Raw genomic sequence first — 13,003 nt, 5'->3', positions numbered from 1 at the left:
ATAAAGCAAAAAGCTGCATGTTTGTAATGAACAAATCCATTATTAAGGCGTTTTTAAATTCAAACTGGTGCTTCTGAGCCCTCTATCCATATTATTGCTTTCTCCAGTGAACAAGTTGTCTTGTCTGAATCTGAAGAGAAATAGTCACAGATCAAGCACAGAGTAAAAACAGTATAAAACAGCTCTGAACAAATATGTTGGTGGGTTTTGATAATAGGACAACAGGGGATGGATTTTTTCACTGATGGAAGTGTTATTATGGATTATACTATAATCATTATAGACTGGACTTAATGATGGACTGGAGTTGTGTGGATCACTTGTGGATTATTGTGATTGTTTTTATCAGCTGTTTGACCTCTCATTCTGACAGCACCCATTCACTGCAGAAGACCAATTGTTGAGCACGTGATGTAATGCTAAACATCTTGGATAGCCTGAGGGAGAGTAAATGTTCTGCAATTTTTAATTTTTGGGTGAACTGTTCCTTTAGGCAAAACTGTTTATTAAACTGTTATACTCCTCTGATATTTCACTTTATGGGTGAGATCAAGCATGGGGGTCCTCTGCTGATGAATTTTCTTTTCTGTGATCTGATACTTGGTTCCTCTCGCTACCTAGGGTGTTAACAAACCATGGCCAAGAAAAATTGAATTCAGATGTTTTCATTTACCAGGCTGATGTTGAAAGAGTGATTCTGAGCTTAAGAGAACCTACAGTGCTCAACTCTCATCTAAAAAGATTCTGTGCTATTTCAGGTTCTCTGTGTGATGCAATAAACACCCTGGATTTGCTACAGTACTACTGTTGTAATTATTTTTTTCATTTCTGATTCACAATGTGCCTCTGTCTTGAACTATAATACTTAGTGACCACTCTGGAAAGTTATTGCAAGTTGTTTTATTAGTGTTCTACAACATTGACATGTTTTAAAAAATAAATTTGAAAAATCATATTAATTGAAATATGACACCAAATCTAAATGACTCCAAGATATTGACAAATAAATACATACGTAAAACATTACATGGCATGCCACAGACAAACATCGATATCAATAGTCAGTTTGGACAGAAATTGTGAGCAAACACCGAACATTATGGCCTAATAAGACATTCAGACAGTTCATTCAAACTCACAAGCACTCATATACCAAAGTGTATATAGACTGCTAAATAAATACAATTTGATCACTCTTCCTTCATTAAACCTCTCAAAACAAGACTGAAAAATCAACAATAGACAAGAAATTTAATTGTCAGATGAGGATAAACCATGCAGGTTTATTACTGTATTGCAAAGCAGATACACTGCCAAAGCAGTCTGACCCGTTAGTTCACTAAATTAATTGTTATGGTGTCATATACAGCAGCATGTTATATCCAGAGATGTGTAGACATGCTTTTACATTTAAAATTATTATATTATATTTGTTTTTTATGTAAACATGTACTAGAATGACCTTCTTAGGTCAGGTTTAGATTTTAAGACAAAGAGAAGCTCATCAATGTCAATTTCAAAACAGCAGCCCAATCAGAAGAGGCCAGGGGTGGGGAAAGTGTCCCAAGCTGTAGCCGGGTGATTATTTACATTTTCAAAAGCAGCTAATTTTATTTCTGCTGTTCGACTATTTGTATTATTATTTTTCTTTTTCTTTTTGCTTGTCTCATAAAAGCGTTTGAGACCCCTGTGATTTAACACAACAACCATTCAGCCTATTGGTTTTTGAACCAAAATCAAACCGAACCAAATAGCAAATAAAAAACAAATAGCATTCGTTCAGAGGACTGAATGGAAATGTATCGCCTGCCTCCTTCATGTTTATGTAAGGTAATAATGCAATACTGACAAGTACACAGATACACAGAGACTGCAAATTGCCACAACATAAAGAAATACAAACAACAACAAAGAACATGAAAATGCAAACAATACATTCTAACATATTCATTCCAATAGTGGTAACGACTGCATGATCTACGCTTTAGTTAGACAACAGGTTAGACTAAAGGTATACATTTATTAAGTCAGACTACCCCTTTTCTACAAAGGACACACTCGACTATCTGATAAAGAGAGCTGCTTCGGACCTTCATTCCCACTTTGCTCCGACTCTTCCTCGTCATCCTCACGCTTCTCCATGTTGCACATGGGCACGCGAGCAGCAATGGTGGACATCTCTTCAAGGTTACTCTCAGCTGTGGCAGTGATGGCTCCTTTGTCTGATGTCTGGTTCAGATTAGTGGAGTCCAAATTGGTGACATTTCCTTTAAACATCTGGATCAGACACTTCCTGAACTGAGAGAAAGAGTGTTAGTTTCAGTGTGAATACAGATCATAGTCGTTCCATTGAATTTCCTAAAGTGCTATCAAGGAAATCACTCTCCCACACATACACACACACACAAATAAAATCAAATGAGGGTTTTAATTATAAGAGTATGCTCAAAACACAAAAGAATATATTTCATTAATATTTCCAGTCTCTAAACCACCAAGTAGAGATTTGTTTTCAGTAGTTAAACATTTGCACAACCTCTGCATCGAAACGAGGAAAAGGTCATTAAGCAAGATGTATTCTATGTAAAAACAAGGACATTTTGACCTTAATTAAAGCAGATAAGGTCATGAGCGTAAATATATTAATTTCCTCAAGGTTTTGGAAAATGAGGTACCCTGGGTAATTATAATACCAGCTACTCTCTCTGTCAAATTTATAATGCAGAGAAACTACGGTCGGTATACATTTACAGAATAACACAAGCAGAACGTACAAAGACAAACTGCACTGATCTGAAATGGAAAAGTTACAGTAAACTTTAACTGCTTATACAATAACATAAGCTGTTGAAGTGTTAGATGATAAGCACATGATAACACTTTACAAAAATGTTCATTTTGTTAATATTAGTTAATTAGATATTATGAACTAAAAATGAGCATGTACAGCATGTATTAGTGAAAGTTAATGTTCTTTTACAACTAATACATTTTAATATTTAATTGACAATTTTTACATGTATTAACATTAATGTCTTATAAACAAATACAAACAATTGTATTTTCATAAATTAACATTATATGCTGAAAAAATATTGTTCATTGTTAGTTCATGTTACCTAATGCATGAACTAATGTTAGCAAACTGAGCAGCATATTATATATTCTACCAAGGCAACTGAGCAGTATATATGTTCTATTTCAGATCTATCAAATCTATATTCAATCCATTTCAGAAAAGACTGACAATCAGCTTTGCATTCTTACTGAATACACCAAATAACAGCAAACTTCAACAAAACATGTCTATATACAGCCCGTATATGACATGTTCATTTTTGTAGGATTCTCCATGTACTCAAGAGCTCTTGTGATATCCAAATACAATGCAGCATTACAGATGCTATATGGTTAAAGAAAACATCCCTATTCTCACTCTCGAGTGTTTGTACTCGTGTCTCTATAATGTAGTCTGTCTCTCTCTCTCATGTCAAAGAAATGTGAGACCCTGTGACCCTTGACCTGAATTTATTCTGGGAACAGCTGGGAAGGAACTGGGTTAGTTCTGGAAGATGTGCACAGCTCAAGGGGTCCAGGAGCCTCCGCTCTAAACCACCTGGGACCCACATCCTAGGGGTGGTCATCAGAGTCACATGACTACAAAAGATCACTGCTTCGCACTTTACATCAAACGACACACTACAGGGACACTGAGGAGAAATTTCCCTCTCCGAGCTTAATGTATGTGGCTTAATGTATGTCAAAAAAATAAATAAATAAAAAAGAATGAGATATCGTGGAGCAACTGTGCACACAGTATCGCTCATAATGCGTAACTACAGAATATCTTTAAAATGGAAATAGTCAGAGGTTTAAACCATTGTTTGCCCAGGACGACAAAGCAATTGAAGCAACTGAATTGTAGGGCCTAAATCCTCCCCTTAGGAAAGCTAAAGGAACCCAAACATTTCCTGAGGTGGATTTGTAACTCGATAGATACAAGGAAGTTTTCATTGGGTATATATGGATCACTCAACCTCTGTGAATTTTAACATTAAATATGAATATTTCATATATTTTTGAACTAAGAAAATGGAATCCCCTCAACCAAAACTGTCAGCGTAAAGATCATCAGATGTCTGTGATTTATCCCTGACATATGATAAAAGAAAGAATTGTAGAAGTTCAGACCACCTGCTCATGCAATGGTGTTTCTAGTAGAGCACAGTCAATTCTGACAAGATAGCTATAACCATTTCCCATATAGTGCAATAATTATTAAATGATGTTTACCGCAAAAAAAAAGATGAGTTTGTTGTTTAATGTCTTCACTCCTTGTTGCTTTTCTGTCTTTCATTGATTGATAGCATAAAAACACTACAAATCGATTCTTAATACATCAAATATAAAACCCTATAATTTTCTATTCTCAGCTTATAGGTATTAAGCTTATAAGTATCTGTCCAAACTTATAAGCATTTTATTTTTGTAAAATGTGTAAGTAATCCGAAAATGACAGATAAGGAAGACAAATGGCAAAGACGTACCTGCTTATTCATAAAGACATAGATGATGGGATTGTATACAGCTGCAGTCTTTGAGAAGAAGGCCGGTATGGAGCCCAGGCGAGGATCAATATGAATTGTGGGACAGGCAGTGACAGTGATAGAGAATGCTGCATAAGGCGTCCATCCAACCATGAATGCAACTATCATTACAATGACCATCCTCGCCACCTCTCGGTCAGGCTTACGCGCATTACCCAGCCTTCCATGAGTGTTCGATACCTATTAAACATATTAGAGTTCTAAGGTCAAATGCAGTCAAAGACTAAATTAACATTCAATGTTAATGTACAATACACAACCAAACAAAAGCTTTTTAGCTGTTTGACCAGTTTTATTCAGTATTTTGCTCTTTATTTATTTATATCTAATGATCTGCTATAAAGCAAGTAATGAAAATCAAGACAAGAGTACAGTATATTACCAACCTTTCTGAGCTTCTGCATAAGTTTACCATAGGAGATAATGATCACACCAAGAGGAAGGATAAAACACGTAATGAAAAAGGTGATGATGTAGGTGTGGTCGTAGTAATCAGTCGAGTACCTTAAAGAAAGAAAACAGAGACTTCAGACCTCCTCTTATCTTTCCTACATGTCATCTTGCAGGTACTTTTGGTGTGTTCAAGCCATGTTGGAAAAATCACATTTACGAGTTAAAAGTACATGAGTGCCACCACAAAGTCATAATTACGAGTGGAAAACTTTTCTTTAAACCCCAAATTTCCAAGTTGGGGGTGTGTCAGTGAGAAAACATGTCAGCCGCAATGGATGCAGCATCTGTATTGTTGAAATTAACTTTTTTAAATTTACAATGAAACTAGCAAAGTTGCATGCACAAAATATTATGGTACAGTACAATTATGATAGAATTTATAATGATTCAATTTACAGCATCTTCATAAATTAAATAAAAAGGTAAAAAAGCAAAAACACACCTGATGCACATTCCTTATTCATCATTTAATAGAAGAAGAGTTCATTTTTTTGTAGAAATACATCGCCATCTTGCTCCAACAAAAGTGACTTGAATGCAATTGAGTTCACAATTACGACTTCCCAACTAATAAATACAAACTTCCCAGGAGGACTTGAACATACCATTTGAGCACAAACTTTAGTGTGGATAATTCTGCACTAATCTTTAACAGTAAGATCACATGCACGTTTTACACTTGCATAATATGCTTTGTGTGCTTTGTGATGTGCTTTGTTCAGTCCAAACAAACATTGCAACAGAACAATTGAGTAGTAAGCACCTGTAAGCTCAAGGCAGTGTCAAAATGTGGATAACTGAGACTAAATAGACACCAAAATTTACAAGCTTACAGTTTTGCTGTCAGAGATCTCATCTGCATTACTCTACTGAACATCAACACGGATGCAACTATGCCCCGCAATGGTAAAAATATTCCCCATCCTTGGTCTTCTCTGTGTCACTGTGCATTCCCTATTTACATGTTTTTGCACTGTTTGTGTTCCAAGGCCAAGGCTAAGCCACAGCCACAAATGTTTTGTGCCAGTCTCTTGAAGGCAATTTTTCAACTGATGGCTGCATGGCATCAGCCTTGGGTTTATAAGTGGTTTCTTTTTTTCTGTCACAATATAACACTCAGGAAGAAGCCTTGACTTGAACTCCTTGTCTGTCTCCAAATTATGCCACTTTAAGGAACATGTGCAAGGCACATTATATATAACTGTGGATGTTGTTCTGTTAATACACTCTAAAAAATGCTGGGTTGTTTCAACCCAATGTTGGGTCAAATATGGACTAACCCAACTGTTGGGTTAAATTTTGGTTACATTTTTAAATTAGCTTTTTGTCAGCCGCAATGGATGCAGCATCTGTATTGTTGAAATTAACTTTTTTAAATTTACAATGAAACTAGCAAAGTTGCATGCACAAAATATTATGGTACAGTACAATTATGATAGAATTTATAATGATTCAATTTACAGCATCTTCATAAATTAAATAAAAAGGTAAAAAAGCAAAAACACACCTGATGCACATTCCTTATTCATCATTTAATAGAAGAAGAGTTCATTTTTTTGTAGAAATACATCGCCATCTTGCTCCAACAAAAGTGACTTGAATGCAATTGAGTTCACAATTACGACTTCCCAACTAATAAATACAAACTTCCCAGGAGGACTTGAACATACCATTTGAGCACAAACTTTAGTGTGGATAATTCTGCACTAATCTTTAACAGTAAGATCACATGCACGTTTTACACTTGCATAATATGCTTTGTGTGCTTTGTGATGTGCTTTGTTCAGTCCAAACAAACATTGCAACAGAACAATTGAGTAGTAAGCACCTGTAAGCTCAAGGCAGTGTCAAAATGTGGATAACTGAGACTAAATAGACACCAAAATTTACAAGCTTACAGTTTTGCTGTCAGAGATCTCATCTGCATTACTCTACTGAACATCAACACGGATGCAACTATGCCCCGCAATGGTAAAAATATTCCCCATCCTTGGTCTTCTCTGTGTCACTGTGCATTCCCTATTTACATGTTTTTGCACTGTTTGTGTTCCAAGGCCAAGGCTAAGCCACAGCCACAAATGTTTTGTGCCAGTCTCTTGAAGGCAATTTTTCAACTGATGGCTGCATGGCATCAGCCTTGGGTTTATAAGTGGTTTCTTTTTTTCTGTCACAATATAACACTCAGGAAGAAGCCTTGACTTGAACTCCTTGTCTGTCTCCAAATTATGCCACTTTAAGGAACATGTGCAAGGCACATTATATATAACTGTGGATGTTGTTCTGTTAATACACTCTAAAAAATGCTGGGTTGTTTCAACCCAATGTTGGGTCAAATATGGACTAACCCAACTGTTGGGTTAAAAAGCTAATTTAAAAATGTAACCAAAATTTAACCCAACAGTTGGGTTAGTCCATATTTGACCCAACATTGGGTTGAAACAACCCAGCATTTTTTAGAGTGTACATGTCCATGCCAGAGAAACACAGAGATTGAAAAACAAATATTGGATAAACAGAGTGAGTAACTGAAGGAAGGAGGGTACATTCAGTGAAATAGTAATTTGAGCTCACCAGTTGGGTTCACAGGTGGTGCCAATTTTGCTGACTGTATAACTGTTCCAGCCAAGAACTGGAGGGATTGTCCAGATGAATGAGAAGGTCCAGACAAAAACAAGACCCATCGCTGCGTGCTTGCCTCCCATCCGGACATTTTTCAGAGGACGACAGATCACAAAATAACGCTCAAATGCCAAGATTGCTAAAGACCACAAAGCCACAATCCCTAGAAACCAAGAAGGTACACCCATCATTACTGTACTGTGTCAGTAATATAATATGTACCTGTACTGACATTTAACAAGAGATGGAAACAGAAGTTCTGTGTAACATGAGAAGGTCCAGACAAAAACAAGACCCATCGCTGCGTGCTTGCCTCCCATCCGGACATTTTTCAGAGGACGACAGATCACAAAATAGCGCTCAAATGCCAAGATTGCTAAAGACCACAAAGCCACAATCCCTAGAAACCAAGAAGGTACACCCATCATTACTGTACTGTGTCAGTAATATAATATGTACCTGTACTGACATTTAACAAGAGATGGAAACAGAAGTTCTGTGTAAATTTGACTTAAACTGAATTCATTAGATTTCAGCTTGATTTTCAGAAAATCTATTATTTTACATTAAAAGCAATGAGCATCATGGGAAACAAGAACAACTACTGGATGTGTTGGATCAGGAATGAAGAGACAGGGAGTCCAGGGTGGAGATGAAGAGTCTTTTATTAATGTCGCTTACTAGTCACGTGTCAGATGAGAAGTGGCCCATGAGAAGAGAAGAACAGCAGGGAGGGGGCAACTCCTCAAGCTCAAATAAAACCCTGATTACCTGATTGCAGGTAACTGTGGAAGCCATTTATCCACCACATAAGAAAAAAAAATCATGCTTGGGTGAATCACAGTTATAAAATGTCAAAATGATTAGATAAAAAGTTGACTTTTGTCGTAATTTCAACTTTATATCTCAAAAGTAGACTGGAGCTCATAATTTCTACTTTTCATGTCATACTTATGATTTACCAAAGCAAGATTTTTTTTTCTTATGTAGAAGAAAAGGGCTGATTAGTAAAACAAAGACAATATGCACAGAATCAGGGCTTTGCATAAACTCTTCTATTTTGTTTTAACATTTACTCAGTAAAACTAAACTAGTACTCTAATTACTACACTTATGATGGTATTGTAATGGATGGATGGATGAAAATGGATGAAAATTGATCATGATTTACTACAGTAACTATAGTTTAAGTATTTGCTGTAAAACCTCAGTAACCACAGATTTACCATTGTTTTACTATAGTAACCTTATTTTAACCATGATATGTGTTGTACAAAAACAACAACAACATGCCAATAGAACTATATAATCTTCCAAAATAAAGAAAGAAATTCAATAGGGAATCATATCTATAGCGTTAGTCACTGTTTTTAACATAGTCTACTAATTTTCCTCCACTGATTTTTCATATTGAATGTTACTAATAAATATACTGGGATAAATCCTGGTAGGTAGTAACTAAGAAATAATACTATTATTTAAAGAATAAAACTAGAAAAGGCCAGCAACAAGTGGAACACATACTACAATAGAACTAAATGACAAAAATGTGCAATTTGTTACCACTAACAATGGAATTGTCACTGGGAATGGCTAGTAGCAGAGGAATAAGTACTAACAAATAAATATAATAAACTGTAACATAACTAGTAACTACTTAGTTTAAAGTAATACATGTTACACCTTTTGGTATAGTTATATAATAACTCACCGAAAAAAGTGACAGCGAATCCCTCCAGCACACACGCCCAGACGCCCAGGAAGAAGTAGCCTCGTGCATTAGTTAGAAAACTTATAGTGCCTCCTGTCAGTGAAACTAGAAAATCAGCAACAGATAAATTAACAATAATGTAATTCAACGGTTTCCTTAAATGTTTGAATCTAAACGTCACAAGCATAACGGTGAAGTTCTCTGTTAAAGACAGTGAAGTCACTATGAACATCAGACAGGCGAGGAAAGTGTAATTCCAGGGCGCAACAGACTTGAGGGGACCCGAGAACGGATCGTCCGGTGTGGTGATGTCGGTAGACTCGGTGACAAAAGACCCAAACGATTCCATGACAGTAATTAGGGCGGGCATTGGGATAAAAAAAGACCAGGGGGAAAAAAATCATAAAATCATCACTAGGGAGCTTCTTGAAAGTTCAAGACAGGTGTTTTTATACTAACAGACACAGAATTTGCGTACTGTAAAAATAATGTCTGTTTAAAAATAATGATATTAATTAAAACACACACATAAATAAGTGTAAAATTAATGTGTGTTGTATACGTGTTCTTATTATTTAATAATTTTCGAAATATTCCAATCTTTTCTGGTAAAGCAATCTACTTGAGGCAGAAATCTAGAAGAGCGCCTTTGCGTAAAGGTTGCAATTAAACGTCACAGGTCCGCTCGCTTTGCGTCCACAGTTGAGCATAAGTAGATTCATGCTGTTCTCCTTTATATATACAGTCCGTCAGCATGGCCATCTCAATCCCTCGGGGTAATGAGAAAAGTCCATTTCCAAGTTTACCGAGACATTTCAGAGGGGCGTCACGCGCTTTGCTCTCTTAAAGGTGCAAGCAGTCGTTTTTTTGCTAATGAAAAAGTTTTACACATACAGTTCTTTTGAAAAACTGTCATTAAAATAATACACACTCACATGAAATGAAGTCTCCAGACATATCACTCTTCTAGAAAAAGATAAAAAGGGAGAAAATAGCTTTTATTTTATATGGAGCAGGTTGCCCCCTCATGGACACCTCCATATTTATATCACATTACCATTTGTGTCATTACAACCAAAGGTGCAAAAATGAGGTATGCAACATATAGACATATGCACTCAAAATCAAACCAAGCGGGGCGTCGGACGGCAGGCTCCTCTATCTACAAAACGGTATATGTTCATCCTTTCTGTACATCCAAGATGTAGATGAGTTTGTTTCTTCATCAGAAGAGATTTGGAGAAATTTAGCATTACATCACTTGCTCACCAATGGATTCTCTGCAGTGAATGGGTGCCGTCAGAATGAGAGTTCAAATGGATGATAAAAACATTACAATAATCCACAAGTAATCAACACAACTCTATGTGTGAAGTCAAAAGCTGCATGTAAGAAACAAATCCATCGAGGTGTTTTAACTTTAAACTTTAAAAGTCCATTCGCCATAATAATGCTTCATCCAGTGAAAAAGTCTACCCCATGTTGTCTACTCACATCAAAATCCACCAACATTTTTTAGAATGGCTTTAGCTGTTTTCTCTTGTAAATGGTACTTGTGTAAACTGATCTGTGTGTATTTCTCTCCTGATTCAGACGAGACATTTTCACTGGAGATATATTTTTCACTGCAATATTACTGATTGAGGACTCAGAAGCAAAAGTTTGAAATATCTTAATATGGATTTTTTTCTTACAAACATGCGGCTTTTCACCTCACAAGACATTAATTGATGGACTGGAGTTGTGTGGATTACTTATGTATTATTGTGATGTTTTGATCAGCTGATTGGACTCTCATTCCTACGGCACCCATTCACTGCAGAGGATCCATTGGTGAGCAAGTGATGTAATGCTAAATTTCTCCAAATCAGTTTTTATTAAGAAAGAAACTGAATATTTTTAATCTGCTAAATATTTTGACATGAGAGATTATTTGATGAAAGCATATCAGAAGTATCTTCTCCCATAGATAATGTCTGAAATGCCTCCTTTCCCTGCCTCAAACTGACAAGAGGGAAAATACTAGGAGTGATTCATCTGCTACAAGATTAAACCCCATGATTAGCTGTGCAGATTAAATTAAGAAATAATTAAGTAGGAAAATGCAAGAAACTGAGATAATATCCAATACACAAGTGTCTTATCTGTAACATTCCTTACTGTCGTTCCTATTCAGATGCTTAGAAACAATACATTACCACGGCACTTGCACAATGCACATGTAAGTAATTTATGCATCCTATGTGGATTGCTCAGTATAGTATGCAAAATTGATTTACTTGCCGGTCTCAAAATTAAATTTCACAGAACCACAGGCATAACAGGAAAATAAAAGTCTTCATTTGTTTAGACTAATTACTACTTTACTGTAAAGAAAGGGTCAATTGTTTGTGAGCAAATTTTTAATTAACTTGAGTAAGGTTCATCTAAGCAGCCTAGTGCAAGGTTGCTTTGAGGGGTCCTTCTCTTTGAGGATAGATTATGTTTGTGTGTGTGTGTGTGTGTGTGTGTGTGTGTGTGTGTTTGTGTGTGTCTGCCTCAGTCATCGACTTTATTGGCTTCCAGTAATACTAATTTCAGTCCGTGCCTAGTCGCTTAGTGATGTGCCCAACTGAGTAATAAGGATCTCTGGACCTTTTAACACATAATGGGACACGTCAAGAAACCCGTCTGATTTTTTTGCACAGCTGCAGATTCTTGGTAGCGGTGGCATTAAAATGACCCTAGTCCCGCTGAGCAGTTAAACATTCTCATTTACTTTGGACCCTCTTATCAGTGTTCTAACTCTGGCTCACCATTGTAGATGACAGGCTGCCCATCATATAAGCACAATCTAATTAATACCAGCACTTTTAAATTGTGCCATTACCGTGTGATGCTCTGGTTAATGGATTATTGTGATGTCTGGAATTGACCCAGAGTGATTTATTACTCACTTATTTGCTTTTATGTTTTCACCTTTTTTTGTGGTGGCATTTATGTGACAAGTGGTCTGATAATTTTATAGCTTTGCAGTTGTGACATAAAATTGTAGCTTAATTTTACCTGCTACTGCACAAGTCTAATGTAACCTTTATAAATCCAAGCGTCATTTATTGAGCAAAAGCCATATTGGAGCTGTGAGGGAGCTGAGTGCAAGTATTTCTGTAAACACAGTGATTGTCAGTCAACCTTTTCCACTACAGAATCATTACACATACAATCCACAGTTGGTTGGACTTTCTACCATGAAGATGAAAAATGTAAGCCTATCTTCCAGGAAGACGATTGATTGAAATCTTATTATCTTGTGAATTCCTGTTGATTTAATAAAAGGAAGCAAACCAATCACAAAAACGATAATTTCTCTGACCAGAAGGTGTGATACAAGATGCTCTTTTAGAAAACTCCATTCATGATGAGCAGTTCAGACTGAGGATAAACACTTTAGCTTTGGATTAATGGGATGGGGGTATATTTAGCACAGATTCAATGTTTGAAATAGTTCTTGAAAAAATGTTAAGAGCTCAGATGTTGTTAGCATGTGGATCTGGGCAGCCATCCTTCCAGGGACCCCATCTGCCCTCCAAGCCCTAAATCGCCTCTTCCCATCTGCCTCATTCTGCCCCCAGGT

At 36.4% G+C, this 13,003-nt stretch overlaps 1 protein-coding gene across 1 annotated transcript; it reads right to left on the bottom strand.

The window, feature by feature from the left end:
• Window positions 1-992: 992 nt before the first annotated feature.
• Window positions 993-10,144, bottom strand: LOC107563788 (vertebrate ancient opsin-like). Its single transcript, XM_016248742.1, has 5 exons — window positions 9,391-10,144; window positions 7,632-7,842; window positions 4,994-5,111; window positions 4,548-4,787; window positions 993-2,298 (listed from the first exon to the last, which is right to left on the bottom strand). The coding sequence occupies exons 1-5, from the start codon at window positions 9,758-9,760 to the stop codon at window positions 2,044-2,046; spliced, it is 1,194 nt and encodes a 397-aa protein (XP_016104228.1). The 5' UTR covers window positions 9,761-10,144; the 3' UTR covers window positions 993-2,043.
• Between the last annotated feature and the right edge of the window lie 2,859 nt (window positions 10,145-13,003).

Source organism: Sinocyclocheilus grahami, unplaced genomic scaffold, assembly GCF_001515645.1.
Source record: "Sinocyclocheilus grahami isolate Dianchi unplaced genomic scaffold, SAMN03320097.WGS_v1.1 scaffold889.1, whole genome shotgun sequence".
Classification (NCBI taxonomy): Eukaryota; Metazoa; Chordata; class Actinopteri; order Cypriniformes; family Cyprinidae; genus Sinocyclocheilus; species Sinocyclocheilus grahami.
Note: the sequence above shows the minus strand (reverse complement) of the source record. Positions and strands in the feature narration are given on the sequence as shown.

Excerpts from the sequence above, each read along its gene's own strand:
- LOC107563788 (XM_016248742.1), bottom strand. The coding sequence starts at position 9,760 with ATGCCCGCCCTAATTACTGTCATGGAATCGTTTGGGTCTTTTGTCACC. Across the intron at positions 5,112-7,631 it reads ACCACCTGTGAACCCAACTG|GTACTCGACTGATTACTACG; the intron begins GTGAGCTCAAAT and ends TCTTTCTTTAAG. Across the intron at positions 2,299-4,547 it reads ATGTCTTTATGAATAAGCAG|TTCAGGAAGTGTCTGATCCA; the intron begins GTACGTCTTTGC and ends TCTTTCTCTCAG.